The 18020-nt window shown below is 31.9% G+C and overlaps 1 protein-coding gene across 1 annotated transcript in view; it reads right to left on the bottom strand.

Annotated features, from left to right (window-relative positions):
* Nucleotides 1-11878, bottom strand: part of UBL3 (ubiquitin like 3) — a 159781-nt gene extending 147903 nt beyond the window's left edge. Inside the window, exon 1 of the mRNA XM_088185973.1 lies at nt 11743-11878. Within this exon, the coding sequence (XP_088042099.1) occupies nt 11743-11772 (30 nt within the window). The 5' untranslated portion in view covers nt 11773-11878. The remainder of the gene's footprint in view (nt 1-11742) is intronic.
* Between the last annotated feature and the right edge of the window lie 6142 nt (nt 11879-18020).

The following is an 18020-nucleotide window of genomic DNA, read 5'->3' on the forward strand; positions in this document are numbered from 1 at the left end:
TACACATTCTAAGCGCCTTTCCGACAGAGCACGGTATAATACGGAAAGAGAGCGGACACGCCAATAAAAGGATTTTGCAACACACGAGCTTGCGTCTATTGCGAGAGATGACACGGCTCGGAAATGGCCGTCTCGTTGGTTACCCACTAGTCCCAGACGATGGTAACACTCGATAAGGCAGTTTACGACATTAACCGAATTATGGTGCTCATGAAATCGCTTGATGGCGGATTAAGCAATATACGGCCCACGAGCCGGACCCGGCCCAAGCGAGAGATCATATCTTTACGGGTCGCGGTGTTAAGAACTACGATATTTATTTTAACCAATTATAATAGTTATACTATGACAATTTAAGTTTTACAATCAAAAAAGGAGTGCTAGACGTCTCGATATTTCGTCACACGTCCGAACTTTGTGTGTTACTGTTTATATTTTGAACAAATTTATAAAAAGTAAAATTATTACTATATTTTTAGCGCGGCCTCAGGCTTCTTTAATGTTTTTATAATTTAAAAAAACGTCAATAATATTTTAAAAATAAAATATAATATTTTAACAACCATATATCCCATGCGAGTGTTGATTATGCTTTGTCAATGGTAGCGATTTTACATCTGCTTCTTTCTACCATCTATAATCAAGAAAAATTTTCAGCGAATTAAAAATTACACTCCTCTATATGATACACATAAAAGTATACTATGTTTTGTAGATTTTCTAAGATTATATTTTGCATTATATAAATATTATTATGTAAAGAGGATTATTAAAAGCATATACGTATAATATTGCGCCATTAATTTAAATGTATGGAGCAATACAGAAATGAAGCAAATTCAAGAATATAAGGCGTTCTAAGATGGCCCCGGGCAAAGCTACGTGGCACACCAATTATTGAAACAAGAGAAACGCGCACAAATCGAAATTCGATCGAGCGTTTAAAAGCGTTTGAATCCGGCGAAATCCAAGAGCAAATATTTGATCTTCAGAAACGTAGACAAAGAAGTGAGACGCGAAGTAAAAAAGAGAGCCGCGTGACAACAAAGATATACGAAACGACCCGACGATATTCAGAACGGGAAATTACAAGAACAGATCCGTGGGAGGACCCGCTTGTCCCTGTAATTCAGTTTTTTGATTCGTGTCATTAGGGCGGGTTCAGTTTACAATTAATTGGCGTAAGACATTAGTGCGCAGGCGCTCGTATAAAACGGCATTCGTTATAGGCGTTCTGGGATATATTACCACAAAAATACAATAAAAACTTTAACCCATAATTTTACTCAAAAACTTCTTTTATGCGTAGCGTACCTACGATATTATCATAATACACACATACGAAACACAGTTATTGTGTCACACACACTGAAGTGAATTCCCATGGAGAAATAATCCAATTGTAACACATTGATTTTTTTGCTCGTCTGGAAAGTTTTGCAAATTATCACACAATGATCGCAACGCTTCGCCTTTCACTTTGCAAAAACGGTGTTCAAACGCAATTTTTCAATATCGACTTCAACATCTCAAATGACAATCTTAGATCTTTCGCTGACGTCTCTATAATATTGAAAAATATTAGTACTGGACAGATGATAATCTAATCTGATCTCTGGGAGAGAATAAGATCTCAGTTAAATTAATAAGCGAGAGAGCAACCTAAATTTGGTTCTTAGATCACCAAAGCAAAGATATAACCGCCGGCCGGTTAGAATAATAGAAAATCGCAAAAAATTGTTGGTCATTTAAGTACTTTCGATCTTCCGAAAAAATATGCATATTTTCAAAATCTGACACGAATACTTTCAGAAAAGTTTCTTATCTGAGTGTCTTCTTTTATTATATAAATAATAAACAAAAATAAGACGAGTTAGTGTTAAAAATTTGTAAACATTGTCATTCCCAGACTCCTATTAAAACTTTCCAAGAAATATGCATATTACCAATGTACCCGCCTTTACTTATCCAGCGTTATAAAAATAACAGTGGTTGTAAACCTTTTAAAAATAGTCGTACAAATCTAATTTTATATAATAAAAAAAGCTTTATAAATGAGAATTTTCAATTTGACACTTTTCTCTAGAAATTCTCAAGAAGAAACACTACCTTGGATGCATATAAAGAACATTTCTTTGAGGAATAACGGTCGCGGAAACAAAACCATCAGAAGACAAAAATCAACGTTAACCCGTTGCACAATTCCAAATATGTCCATCGAGTAAATGTCACTTTCTAGAGGCGTGGACATATTTTGTTGGTCAAATAAATGAGTACAACAATTGGCTTAATGGTCGCTGCCTGGTTATTATTCGTCAGCGAGCTTTGCAACCCTTGATACCTAAGGCTGGTCTCTAATGGAGAGAGGCTAGACATTTCGAGTTCCGTTTTATTGCTTACATCTTTTCACTATCTGTCGGCCTTCATAAACATTTTTTTGTAATCTAATAATCACAGCTGATAAGACCTGCTTAACCTACATAAATCACAAAGTAAACAATTGGAACATCTGAAAACACTGTAAACAGGCATTTACAGTATCCAAACGAAGTGAAAATTGGGTTATGTAGTATTCATTTTAAATAAAAATGAATAAATAAGGAAATTTCTGGAAAATTCGAAGATTTTTAGTTAAGCCATTTAATCGGATACATGTATCAAAGCAACTCGAATTCGATGAACGCCATTCGAATAAATATAATCAATAATAATTATTAAATTTTAGTTCACTCTGATTTACAAACAAACTACGTACAATACAATGCCAATTCAATACTCATACTATTTAATAAATATACATATGTATATCAATATGTACATACATAAAAAATAGGAAGTTTGATAGCACTCGACCTTGTTCATTCATTAAATTTAAAAAACGACAAGCGATTGTGAGACGAGTCAACGCAATGCATTATTCAAATTCACATGTGAATATTGAGGTAAATATGCAAATAACTCCTCTCGTTAGCGAAACAACGTTCCAATTTTTCTAAACTAGTTTTAAAACCTTGTAATTAAAAAAACTAATCATCAATGACAATTGTCAGGTGATATTGTTCCGCGAATAGCTGATCAGAAAAAACAAGCCAGTGCGACGTTAGTTGAATATAATTTTTTAAGTCATAATCGTAAGTATTTCCTACTAGATAAATCAACTTATTGTAGTTATTATACTTAAAGTTACGTTAAGGTAAAAAAAACGCTTAACAAACAAATCAATATATAATGTCTATACACTATTAAAGTGATATATACGATCAAGTGTTTTCCAACATCGATCAACTTTGTCAGTGTTGATATTTCCCTCTTTCTCGACTATCCATATTCTTTATACACTATCCTGTAACAATACTAATAATAACAATTTAAATATAATATATAGTCAATTTTAAAAAGCGATGTGATATGCAGAACAAATATTTTTAATTAAGAGTTTAAAAGATTCATTAGAGCAGCGTGAAACATTTCCCAGATATCGGTAATGAGAAGTTGTGGTTTGCTCGCTTGTTTCAATCGCTTACGTCATCGTTTCTATTTCTTCTCGCTGCGAACAAGGATCGATAACTGGTGGACTTGCCACTTTTGAGGGTTGTTCAAGTTTTCAATGGTTTGACGCACAAACTAGAACTAGAGTTGTTATATGTATATATATACTATATATTTATACACGGACAGCCTGTTTCCATTAGTCGAGCATTAAGTAAGAAAGGGTCACCAAATCAGGTCATATCTAATAGCATTAAAGCATTGTTTCACCCGTACCAGATTAAGCAAATGTGAATTTCCTTTCTGAGTGAAATCGACGTTGATTTTTTTCTTGCGAGTCAGTCATAACAATTCACTGTTGTGTAATCCGAATCAATTATGTGAAACACCGCAGAACAGCAACACGAAGGAGAGGATATTGCACTTTTATTGCCAGCGTCGTAAATTTAATTTTGTTTCATTACGACCACCGATCACCGAGGTTGATTTATCGGATGGAAGTGTCCCAAAGTCCGCGCGTTTTGTCACAATTAAAAACCCTTTAAAAAGGGTTGAAATATTGCGTGCTGAGAGCAATGGGAAGGGAACGATTGTATACATCTAAATACCGAGAGTTGTATGTATACATTGCTGAAATCGGACCCAAAATTCATGAAAACAATCGCATGGTAAAAAGCGTTAAAATATTTTTTCTGTTTGCTTTATCAACACAAAAAAATACCATGGGCCGTGAAGTGTTAGAAGACACATATAGGAATACTTTGACGTTATACGACTCAACGAAAAAATCACTTATCAATAAAATAAAAATTAATAAAACTTCAAATTAGGTATTGATGAATGTGCGTATGAAGGCCGACAGATGGTGACAGGATGTAAGTAATTAAAAGGGTACACCACTGCATGCCTGGGATATTGACACTTCTCATGCGCCATATAAATGGATACGTAAACTTCAATTCACTTTACTTAGGTACGAAAAAGTACGAGATGTTCAAAATTGTTCTTTGATATTGAAAACATGTATACATTTTGTGCAAATATCTTTAGATTTAGAGATATGTATTTTTTTTAAACTAAATGTTGATTTGTTATTGAATGTATCCTTCTCAGTCTAGGAATTGAGACCACGGATGAATTGGGCTGTAGTCAGTCGTTTGAACTCCAAAAAGCTTGAGCCAAAAGCTGTTATAGACCAAATTTATTTATGCGCTCTACATCAAACGCTGCATGTTACTAGCGGTTTGATACAACACAACGCCATGCCACTTTAAGACTGAGTTTAAATTAAATTAACTAAATCAGATATCTGATTTAAAACACTATATTTAAATTTGTAAAATTATATATTAATATATCTGATTATGTAGGAACAATTTTTAAATAGATTAGAATATATAGAAATCTTTTTTGTTAGTATAATATATATTATTCTAACAACAATGAAACATCTAAATATTTTATTTAAACGATCTAAAAAAATATAATGTTAATAAAGCAAAATAGATAATAAAAATGGACCGAACATAATTTATCGATTAAGTTCGGTAATTTACAATAGCCCCGCGAATATAACGCATATCCCTTTCCTATTAGATTACACGCCCTTTCCTGGCACTAATTAACCGTGTTAAAAGCGTGCTATCAAGGTAAATACAATTATCTTGTCATGAACGGCAATATTATTATGACACATAAGCGAATACTACCAAAAGGCATAAAATTAATCACGTGCGAATCAATTGCATTTTAAGTGATAATGCTATAAGATCTAGTTTAATATTACATACAATTGTTATACATAAAGTTGTTCACTACACTTGGAGCTCAAAACCGCAACAATGTAGCGTAATTTAAAAAACAATCACTATAAAAAAAACGCAATTTTAGTATATGAATATCATTTTACATAGCTTGAGTTTTCATTAGTTTAGATGCAAAATGTATGAAAAATTACTTAACGCAAATTAAGGGCTAACTAAAAAGTCTGCCTTTATATTATACTATTCATATAATTTTGGTCAATTTTCAATGCAATGCGAGATCATTTATTATTTTATAAGGCATGTCTGAATTCTAGAATATTTATGACGACCATTTACTATTCCAAATGAGATAACGCCGATTTTTGGAATCAAAAATCGAACAGTGAATATCTTCTCAAGTAGTTTTAGAGTGTTTGTTGATTTCCCAAATAATAGGTTCCTTGTATATGATGCAAATATATTTTTTTCGCATACGAAGAGTTTCAAAAGCTTGGGTAGCGACGGTCAACGTACCAATTTCATGCATAAAGGCTTTTCGCTTGAGTGTGAATATAATCACCGCATTTAAACTAAACATTCTGCACTCGCAAATAGTATGCAATCAACGTAGAGTCCCTATTCCAGCACAAAAGACACAAGATACACGCATTCTTCCACCGCAACCGCAGTGCAGGCCTTCGTTTTGGGAATGCGCTTATCTACTGCGCTCGTGTATCTTAATATTATTCAACCTTGCTCCGGTTGTATCATGACAGGTGTGTGTGTGTGTAGTAGAACGAGCACATTTGGGCAACCGGCGGCAGATTTCGATTAGAATAACGAAAACGACGAATCTGGGTCGCTCTCGGAGACGAATCTCCCTCGCAGCATCCGGCGCTTTTGCATAAATGCCGCTGGCGTGCAACTCCCAAAGATCCGGGGAAGAAAAAACGCAAAAGGTATATGTATGTTATAATATCTAAATCTCTCAGGTAGCCGGACTGAACTAAAAACTGGGCATTTTGCACGCACATATGTGACTTTGAAGGAGGTCGACCGTCGCCATGGGGAGCTTCGATTGAAGTGGACCGGCGTTCCGGTGCAGCTGATCTACCAAAGTGTTTTTCATAGTATCACTAGAAGGAATCGGTTTACTTTAATGTATAATAGAATTCGACCGCAAACGAATGAACTCACGCAGAGTGAAGACCTAAAATATCTTCCAGTAGAGATATTAATTAACGAGTGTGCGACTTTCTGAACAAAGACAAAGTAGCTTACAGCGGCGGATTACTTTTTTTGATGTATATTTTTCTTTGCATATTCCACTAAATACACTTATTTTACAGCCGCAAAAGCATTTTGACTGAAACAGTGTATATGGATATCTAAAGCTTAGCCGTCTTTGAGAGATTTATCGTGGGTTTGAAGTTTCTACATACATATATTTGCGTAATCATGTAATTTCGCCGTTTGGAAGCTACTTTTGGACCTAGGGTATAATTGTTTTTGCACTATATAGCGAAATACAGCCTTGGCCATAATTATGGGGTACCCCTTAAAATGGTGTGTAACTCTTTACAAGTGCATAGTCTGACCGAAATATTTTAGCCGTAATTTTGAAAACTAAACAAAGGAATTTGTCGTTTTTTTATTGCTCACTTGAGTTTTAAAATGAGATTGAAAGTCTTATTGTTCAATCTCGCCTATGCGACCATTATGTTCAGTTGCGTGATTTCGGCCTTTATATTTCGTTATACTTTTTTTTAATAATTTATTTTATATATTCAATAAGCATTTAAAAAATGATTTAAGTGAAGCTAAAAGAGCGAATATAATTTGATTGCATATATTGACTGAATATATCTGAAATTCGAAAACACATTAATTGTTCGCAAAACACTGTCCAAAATGATTTGAAAATAAGCCAAAAACTGGAAGAAAACAAAAGATAACTGTCCAGGAAGATCGAATCTTGGTTCGCAAGTCCCTTAAAAACCGTTGAAAAATGTATTCAAAGCTGGCTACTGAAGTTTCTGCAAGCGAATAGCCATTCATTTATTCGCAGACGGTGAGAAAGAAGCTCAACGATGTGGGACTCAGAAGTTGTAAAGCCCGACGCAAATTGTGGCTTTCATAAATAAATAAAACCCGAAGGTTAGAGTGGGCCCGAAAACACCGAGATTGGACATCCGAAGATTGGGCGAATGTCACTTGGTCCGATGAATCGATCTTTGAGGTAGTTTCAAACTAATATTGGTGAATATAAAAAAATATTTTAAACTTTTTTTTTTAATTTTTAAAGCAATACTTTTTAAAATAATGCTATTTTTTAAGTTTTTCGAACCCCTGGTGTAGTACACGTGCGTCAAAGAGTCGGAGAAGAATATATAGCTGATTGCGTAGCACCGAAAGTCAAATATGATGGCGGAAGCGTTATGATCTGAGGTTGCATGGCAGCAGCAGGGGTATTAAACCTGTACACTTGCGAGGGTAGTATGAATAGTAACATTTATATTTTATTATTTGAATTCACTTTAATGAATTCATACAGGAAAATATTTCCAAGCGCAGGCCATGCTATTATAGCATTCGATTCTAGCAAGACAACGCTCCGTGCTATACTTTGCGAAAAAGCAGAAGTTGGTTTGCGTCTTTTGACGCTTTTAGAATGGCCTGCAGTTACCAGACCTAAATCCTATTTTTTATGGGCATTTATGGGCAAAAATAAAAGGAAAGCTTGTCCAACACAATTGCAAATCCAAAATTGCGCTGAGAGAAAAATTGCAGATGGAATAGAGAAAACTATCTCCATCCACCTGCAAGTAATTAGTTGACATCATGTCAAAAAGGGTTCCAGTTGTAATTAAAACTAAGGGTGGGCCTACTAAATATTAAAAATAAGCTTAAAATAAACACTTTTAACATCGTCGATCGGTTTTTTATTTATATTTTTTACGATTTTTTAAAGTAAAACAAATTAATTGGGATGCCCATTATCATGACCAAGACTGTATATTTGACAAAAAAGTATCAACTTCAGATTTTGTTGAAAACTTAACAGTTGAGGTTTTCTTTAAAGTTCTTATATATTCCCAATGAAAAATTCATCTCGTTTAGTTTCTTTGTATGTACATATGTGAGTCGCAAATAAAGGACGCGCGACTAACCGTATTAATAATATATGCTAATCAACTATATGTTTTAAGAACCATAACCATATCCATAACCCAACTGATCTAAATATCTCATTTTCATTACTTTTCACTGAAAAATACAAGGGTCCAACTTGACTAAATGGGGAAAGTTCTTTAGCCATTATTGTACATGCAAGAGTTTTCTTGGCTACTTTCCTTGAAAAACCAACTTTTAAAAGCTTTTCACTGTACCTTTGTCCTTCGTGTTTTCGCACCCAACTAAGGTGGTTGCGGTGCTTGCACGAGACGGTTGAGAAAACACGGGGTTTCGATTGACACTCTCCAAAGACAGCGCCTCGCCATCGATCGGAAAAAAACTAGTGTCTCGGATCAATTTCCTATGCAAATTCGTACGGTGGGTCGTGCGGTTTTAGACGGACGACTTAAAAAGTGGGCGTCCGTTGGGAGGCAGCCGGAATACAAATTGCGGTCTTACGTTTTGGCTGAAAAACCAGTTCCCTTCGAGAACAGTGTACACAAACAGTAAGGCAGGTCAAAAATTAGCACGCGTTCGCTTTCCGGTTTGGAGGCTGGCAATAAAAGATGACACGCGACGTAGGCGTCAACATTTGTATATAATACATACACACGAATTTAATAAACAATGTTCCTAGATCTAACAACGGTTTGATTCAACCAAAGGAACACCAGGAACAATGCGAATAAGCTTCCTAGCCAAATCATATAATGCACGTATAGAACTACTAATGTAAAAAACATTCATTAATTATTCGCTAGGCGAGAAATTGTTTCATAGGCTTTATCCATATTGTTGTTTTCCAAACATGCCCATCAATAATCAAGTTTTACCTTGATGACTTAAAATTATATAGGCCGCAGCGACAGAGTTGAGGATTATCAACCTAGAAGAAAGTAAACTGATTCTAATTATTATCTTATTGCAGCGGTCGCAAATCTGTTATTAAAAAATCAGTCGACATGAAGTTAGTGCTAATAATTGTAGTTGGTTACAAAAATAAATTTTCAGAGTAACAATAATATGACGAATGCATTTTAGCAGCGTCTCGAGACCCTGGACTGTTTTAGCAGAGGCTTAAAGATAAACATAGCCCAGAACATTTTTGGGGAAATTTACACACTTACGAACGTGGCGATAGCTTTATTAGACTCATGAACAATTTAAGAAAAAGCGACGTGTATTTTACAGCATTTAATGCTGCAATCATTTAGACTTTTTTTTATTGTTGAATTGAATTGAATTATTAAAGCATGAACTTTTGCATATGCAGTGCTTCCTTAAGTTTTTTAAATTATGGTCCCTATTTTTTCTCCCTGAATTCTAGTTACTTCTATTTAATGCAGCTGTAAAAATATTTAAAACTACTTTTGCTTTACGCACTAGTTATGTATCACAATAAATTATTTTATCTACCATTCTAACATAATTTATCACGAAATATATTTTTTATTTCCATAAAAATAACCAAACGATGCGGCGAGTCATAAAACATCAAAAGCTAAATAAATTCAGATAGAATGACATCACCTGCCATATTTACTCTGATAATAATAATTGTTATCAATATGAATAAAAAATATGCCTATCACCCGGTAAGATAGTGGGTTCTTCTCGAGAATTCCAGAATTTTTTTCTAATTTTTCTAATTCCAACTCCCGGGATTCACGTTTCAAAAACCGGGACGAGAAAATATCAGTGAGGTTTTAACATCGATTATATATATATGTATATATCGATGATATTATTCGTTATAAATCTTTCTCATAAAAACAAGGGTAAAATTAAAATTGTATTACTTCTCCACATCCTCTGTAGAAATTACAGAAATTGAAAACATTTATAAATCTTAAAATAATTACCAACCACGATGTAAAAATAGTCGACTTGGATATACCAAGGTTTATGCTTCATGAAACGATATCTTTGCAAAAATTAAAAAAATAATGAATGTACAAAACAGCCAGAGAAGTACATAGAACGTCTTTTGAAGAGTGGTTCAAAATCAAACTACTAGTTTTGTTGAAGTTAGCTAATGCAGTACATATTGTTATTCAATAAGGCTCTTTCTTATCCAAACGAACTGCCGAACCCCAAATGTTACATCTCTAATTCAACCCATTGCCTGGAAGTTATTTCATCAATGGAACAACAATACTGTATTTTTAAAACCATTGTCTTGATGGAGTACATACATACATATATGAATCTTGGTCGAAAGTAAAGCTAGTGATACCAGTTATTTATAATTCAGAGCGATTTAGTGGATTCTGACGTACCTAAGGCATGTAAAATATCTGAAAAATGAAATACGGCCAGCACGATTGACTAGTTGTATAAGTTGGTGTCTATCACCTAAAATACCCTACTTTTTTCGTGTTTGAGAGATCGGAATTTGTGATTACTATATAATTATAATTCCGATCGATTATTTCAGATTAGGTATTCCCAGATTTTCCTAATCTCACGGATGGTTCTTACGTATCACACATCGAATAATAATAAATTTGAAGAGAAGAATAAAAATAAAATCAAGTAGAACAAACCAATAATTATAATATGTAAATAAAACCCGTGTAGCCACAACAATCACTGTGTGATAAATTAAGTGAAACAAAACAACACTACCCTGTGTCCCTACACGCACAGGTGCATTCCTTCCGGCAAATAACCAATCTCTAAGCAGAACTTCAAGACGAGATTATTAAAAAAATATAAGTTATAAAAATTGTTTTATGAAAATATTAATTCTTTTATTTTTACGTTTTGCGAAAATTTTTAGTACATATAAAAATAAATAAAAAAATGTGCCTCGACCCGATGTTTGGAAAAGGTAAAAACACTATCAAAAGTCTGAGCAATTGCATTTTGATCTTTTTGGCCAAAATCTGTCAATTTGAATGCCAAGATGTAAACAAAACAAAATGAGATTGTTTTGCTTTTAAAAGGAAAATAAAGGCCATAACAACATTATTGGTGTCTTAGCACAATTTCACTGCGGCACTTGTTTGAAAACATTTGTGCATTTATTTACGGCACACAAAGCGAACGCACGATCAAACCTCGACTTTCGATTTGAAAGTTTTCTCCTCTCGTAACAAAACTAAAAACATAGTACTGGCGTACGGGCGTACGGGCGGGCGATGGTGTAATAACATCGATCGAAACGAAACACTTTGCACACTTTTGTTGACGTCGATCGGTTTGTTGTGTGTCGGACGACGCCCCGCAGTCGCAGGTCGCAGCTCGACATCGATCGAGCTCTTTGTTCGGGCGACGAGACGGGAGACGGGTCCGTCCGGGGGCGTAGCGCGGGTGGTGGGTCAATTCGCACCTTGTCTGCGGGCACTGCCCGGTTGGCCATGGCTGGATTCGCTCACTGCGGCGCGCTACCGTGAGCGCCCTCGTCCGCGACGCGGCGCATGCCGCTGCGCGCGCCGACACTGCGCTACGCACACTGGCGACAGACTGAACCTCGGAGAGTTGCCATCGTTGGAAACGAACCGGCCATAGAGCCGCCGCGACCGACCATCTACGAAATTGTAAACTTTTCTCTATTATTTTTATTCATATTTACTATCGCTTTGTTTAAACATCTAATTTCAAAATATAAATATTCTAAGCCTCCCATTATATTTAAAAATTGATTATTTTTATACAAATAGCAGTAGAAAAAGCTATTCAGAGATTCCACATACATTTATATACCCTTTTTTGTCAAATACAATCGAGCACAAATTTAAAAAGACACGTGCGACATACAAAGGTAACAAATAACAATAATGTGCTTAAAACAAAATTATATCCATATAAACAATATATAAATTATAAAAAAACAATATATAGAAAAATAAGACAACAATATTGGAAATAAATAATTAATTAATTAATGCTAAGTACCTTTACAACTTTGTACGAGTTACATTGGTTTGCTTTTTATAATTGAATGTTCATTATATTAACGTATAAGTAATTGACCGACGTGAGTCTATAACTTTGTTTAGTAAACCAGTGCAGAATTATTGAAGGTCTTCATCGTCATTAACAATTGAAAGAGATAAATGTGAAAAATAGCAATCAATCGCGCTCTACGTACACAGAAACAAAAACGCAACAAAATCATTAATTCTATTTACAAGTTTGGCGGGTACAAATAATACTAATACGGTAGCCAATAGAGTATTATTTATTGAATCAAATGTTTACAATTTAATTACAAGTTTAAGTGGATGATGATGTAAATGATCGGCGAATGAGGCCCTAACAGTCCTGCTCTTCCCTTCAAGGCCTGCCGCCATCACGTCAGTCCTATCAGAGTGCCGCTTAATTTTGGCCATAATAAATAAATAAGCCTCTACACCATCAGACAGTAATTTATATCCTAGTCTAATTTTACTTAATTTATAGAAAAAGCAATTACATTAAATGTAAAATGAGACGTGCTTGGGATAGCTCTATATAGGCATTGCACGAATATTCATTATCATGAAAAATGTAAATCTTGGTCTAACTTCCGTTAATGTTGATTGGTTATTATTAAAATCAAATATAGGCTCTTTTTATATTAAAAAAAAGAACGCACCTTAATAATAGAAAATATTGACCGATAGCATTTAAAGTGACAATAAATCTGTATGGACAATAGAAAATTTTGGTTGGAAATTAATTTAAAACCCCAGTATGAATTTTGGGTTTCAAGGTAGTAAGCCAAATAAACTGAACCTTTTCGGAGCTGAAATATGATATCATCTACAATTGGTAGTATTTTTTAAACAAAATTCATCTAATCAAGAGAATAAGCTGATGATTTAAACTAGTCCCTTATTATACTTGGTAACCATTCAAATTTTTTGCAAAACTGCAATCCATCCTAAGATATTTATGAATACAATAATAGTATTGTAATTAAAGTTATGAAAAATGTATTACTATTTTCGTCTGAAATACACTCGTAACTTCGAGCTGCTTACAAATTTCGCAGCGCATGCGCGCGTATCTGTCAAACTCCCAACAGCTGTCAGTCTCCATATATAAGGCAAAATAGTTATTTGCAAAGCTAAAATTACTATTAACCGTTAGTGTTTATTCTATTAACGTATACTATAACGAAGGCGAAAATTAAAGACAACTTTTCGTTGATATCGTCTATTTGCATCATATTTTGAGACTTTCGGTCACTTCCTCAGTCTCTGTACGTTTTAAATGATATAGTAAAAAATCACAGATACTTGAAATCAGTATATGGTTATTTAAAATATAAACCACCACGTTAGATGGTATTACGCAAAATATAAATTTAAAAAAAATCATAACGCAGAGCATAATACGTTAACAATATTATGAGCCGAAGTGATAGCTATCGCTTCGAGATAAAATATTACAGAAGGGCAAGAAAACCGATAGTCATATAAGAAGTCTACGTACGTAAATAAACAATTGCATTAGCAATGTTAATTTTTATGTAAAGCAATTGAAGTTTAGTTTTAGTAACACAATAATCTAATATATGTAGATATGAAATTTTACATATGAAGACGGACTTTGAAGAAACAAAAATATAGTTGAGATGAACGGCTACACAATGATATGTATATATAATTAATGCATATGATAACAAATAAATAATGTAACATCGTCGATACAAAATAACATGCAAAAAATATTTTGATACTCAAATTTGTATGTAGTTATAATTTCATGCAATTTATTAGGACGCTTATATCTTAATATGTATTGCAGTTAAACTTATGTATCCTCAAAACAGATATTCTATTCCAAAAATGTATTACTTACATATTAACAAAATGTGGCATTGCAATGTTTTCAAGTACAAAGATCACAGTACAAATAAACGGAACCGAACACACAACAGAGAAATAATATACTAGCTTTTAATAGTAAAAATAAAATAACAAAAATAAATAACCAACAACCTTTTCTCAAACAACTACAGTTAAATACTTACCGTTTCACATTAAAAATGGGTATACAAAGCACTAAATAAAATAATGGTTTATCACAGAATTCATTACTATTATTAGAATATATGTATATAATAAAATATTGACATGATTCTTGAAGACCGTTAAACAAAATGTTTAGAATGTCTTTAGGTACTTAAATTCTCAAACTATTTAAAATGAGAAATAATATGTATATATATATTTACAGTAAAATAACAAAAAAATATTTACATTAAATTAGATTGATAATTGTTTTTGTGGAAATACAGAAAATTTCAAAATTTGGATATAATGTAATATAATGATGTATTACTTGTTTATAAAAACATAAAAAATCTCACATTTTTTGTTTTCATCTTGGCTTGCCTTCAAATGTTTCATCAATAAGCATTCAAATGCTATAATTCTACATCTTTTACGATACTTAGCAAGCTAATGTTAAACTAAGGCAAGACAAGACAATTTTACATCTCATATTTTTAATATTTGGATATCACAAAATAAATTTAATGTTATGATATGAACAATTATTATCGACTTTAAATGAGCATGAAAAATTAACAAACTGGAAAAGAAATATGAATCATACACGTAAAGTTTTGTTTATTGTATTTATGTAGAGGTAATACTTCTTATAAGGAAATCGTTTCAATTATAGTCCCAGTTCTGGAAATAAATTAACTTAAGCGGCAAAACATGGAACAATAGTGAAATGATTTCCTTACGAAAATATTTGTGTTAGTTATGATATATTTTTCTTAAGCATTAATATACAAAAAATATAAAATATCACAGTTCGGTTATATTCCTATAAAAAATAAAGCACAAGTAATCTTACCATAAGTCTTTCTTCTTTCTGCTTCTTTATTCAGCTACAAATGTCTACATATAATTTAATGACGTATTGAATACAACAATCCGTTGAATCTTTCCAATTATCAGAACACCGTCATCCTTAGGAACATTCACAAGCGTTTAGTTGACTCACATTGTATAATTATTATTAAAAATATATAAACAACGTCAATTGGGGGTTTTATAATTTTCAATATACTCTATTTGGGCGCAGGACGTGCGTAATAATTGTCTGATGGAAATAAGAAAGTTCAAAGTCAACTTTACACTAGTGTTTGTACATTCAAGTCATACAGAAGATTAGTACGAAATCAGACTTTGAATTGACTCTCTTCCAGCAGACAAAAATACATAGAATCCTATACACCTATACTTCAAATAATTGTCTAAATAATATGTAATAAGACAAGTAATTATTATGTTATTTGGACAAAAAGAATCGTGTGTTAGTTATAAATCTTTACATACATTCAAAATAGTATTTAGGATGTTGTCATTCAGGGCAACATAAGACCCATTGACCAAATTATTTTTACGATTTGATAAGGGACTATACTAAATATCTAATTATTAATCTATTTATTTACTATGATCTAGAGCAGCGGTTCTCAACCAGAAAAATAATCCAAAAAACTGGAAAATAATTTTTTTTAAGATGCAGGGTGCAATAAAAAAAAAACATGAAAGGCAAATAGTAATAGATTCTAATAATATGAGTATATCAGTTTCTTATAAGGAATTTAAAGTTTCACTAGTGGTAGAATTTATCTCTTTAAAAAATGCAAAGTACTATATATTTAAAAAAATATATCTGTCATTACCGCAAAAAGTTTTCAGCTAAAGGTTGAGAGCCTCTGATCTAGAGAAATATTATAAGCTAAAGGAATTGTTTTTGAACAGTGCGTAACATTTTCAATTTTCCCATTTATATGCATTAGAATTTATTATTCATAATCCATCGATTTGGTTCAAACATACTAACATATTTTTGTAATGTGGGTAAAAATTAATAATACCACAATACTATATTTAACATTGGTTCATATATACATATGTATATTTCACAACTACTATATCAATAGTGTTTCTAATTCGTAAAACATTTTTTGTCTCTACCCCAAAAGATTAATATTTATAATAAAAAAGGCCGAGTCCAATGTTATCTAGTATACGTTAAATTATTAAAAAATATAACATTTTAAATGTACTGAACAAATTATTGTTCACTAAAATACATCTTTATCAGTTCTTTTATCACAAAGTATCACGAGGTGTATATCTGGTTCAAAATTTATGAACATTTTAAAGATTACCTACACTAATATTAATAATTTCACTATATATGCATTAGTGACCTTTAAAATGTTCACAAAGTAATCTTACAAGATTGAACCAAAGATTAATTTTTTGTCATATTTTTAAAAATTATTATAAAGTTATTAAAGATATTTCGTCAATTAACATGTGCGTTAATAAATCATGACATGAATTTTGCTTTAAAAATACAGCTTATCAAAAAAGTTGTTACCAATACAGTAACAAATGATTAAGTCGGCAAAGATCAATTTGGCATAACAATATTTAGCCAAAATAAGATAAAACACCAAAAGGAGATCAACTATGTATATCCAATTTTAAAGTGCACATTCTCATTAGACACTTAATATTTGAAAATCAAATTTATTTGTTATATCAGTTATAATAGCTATTTTTGTCAGGGATTTGTATTTAGTTATAAATTAAAAATATAAATAAATACAAAAACATAACAATATATGAATATTTATACCTTCTATTCTTCATTTTATCACTCATTCTTTCATTATGTTAACAATCATGTCGAGAATCTCATATTCAATAATTTATATAAGTTTGTATTTACTGGATCAATAAATTTGACTTTTATTTTAAATGGTCAGTTATATTTTAACAGATTGTTGGTATTTGAGAACAGCAAAATTTAATCAAAAATATTATACATTTCAGCAAATAATACCATGATTTTAAATATGCATGTAATGAAAAAATTAGTATATGAACTGCTGTTTATCAAAAAGTTACTAAGCGATTTAAAGAAACTGACCATTTATCAGACATATACATTATTTTTATATTAATTTATATATATCAATTAATTATTCTTACATAGAACGATTAGACGTTATAAGTGGCTATTTAAATTACAATAAACTAAACTAACCGAATGATACATATACTTGGGAAATAATTTGTCATATAAAAAACACATCACATGTCACAGTATGTTAATTTTAAAATTACATTATTGATATGAGATCCTCATTTTACTAATTGCCATATTAATAACCCATTTACACGTTTTCTTTTATTAAATATGTATTATATAAGACTTTTTAATATAAATATACAAAATTAAACATGTTTGAGATTACAATGCGAATGTAAATAATTGAGGAAAAAGTGTAAATAGTTTAATTTCTTAAAATAACACTCATATTAAATAAAAACCTTTACCTGCATTATTTTTGTCAAAATCTTCACAATATTGGGAGTCATCGCAGTTCGACATCAAATACATAATATATTGGATGTATATATTATATAAATTCAATCCAAATAAATAAATATATACAAATATGTTTACAAGATAAATATAGATATTTTTTTTAAAATACAAGATTTTTAGATTTAATAAATGCACAGAAGATTATTTCATGGAAGCTATAAGCTGATTGATAATAGCATCCACAATATTTTTTGGACATTTATATAAATATAATCATCTTTAATTCTCCAGTATATTCCAATTAAAATA

The sequence above is a fragment of the Plectrocnemia conspersa genome, unplaced genomic scaffold, assembly GCF_051122295.1.
Source record: "Plectrocnemia conspersa isolate PC_06_02 unplaced genomic scaffold, ASM5112229v1 ptg000005l, whole genome shotgun sequence".
In the NCBI taxonomy this organism is placed as follows: domain Eukaryota; kingdom Metazoa; phylum Arthropoda; class Insecta; order Trichoptera; family Polycentropodidae; genus Plectrocnemia; species Plectrocnemia conspersa.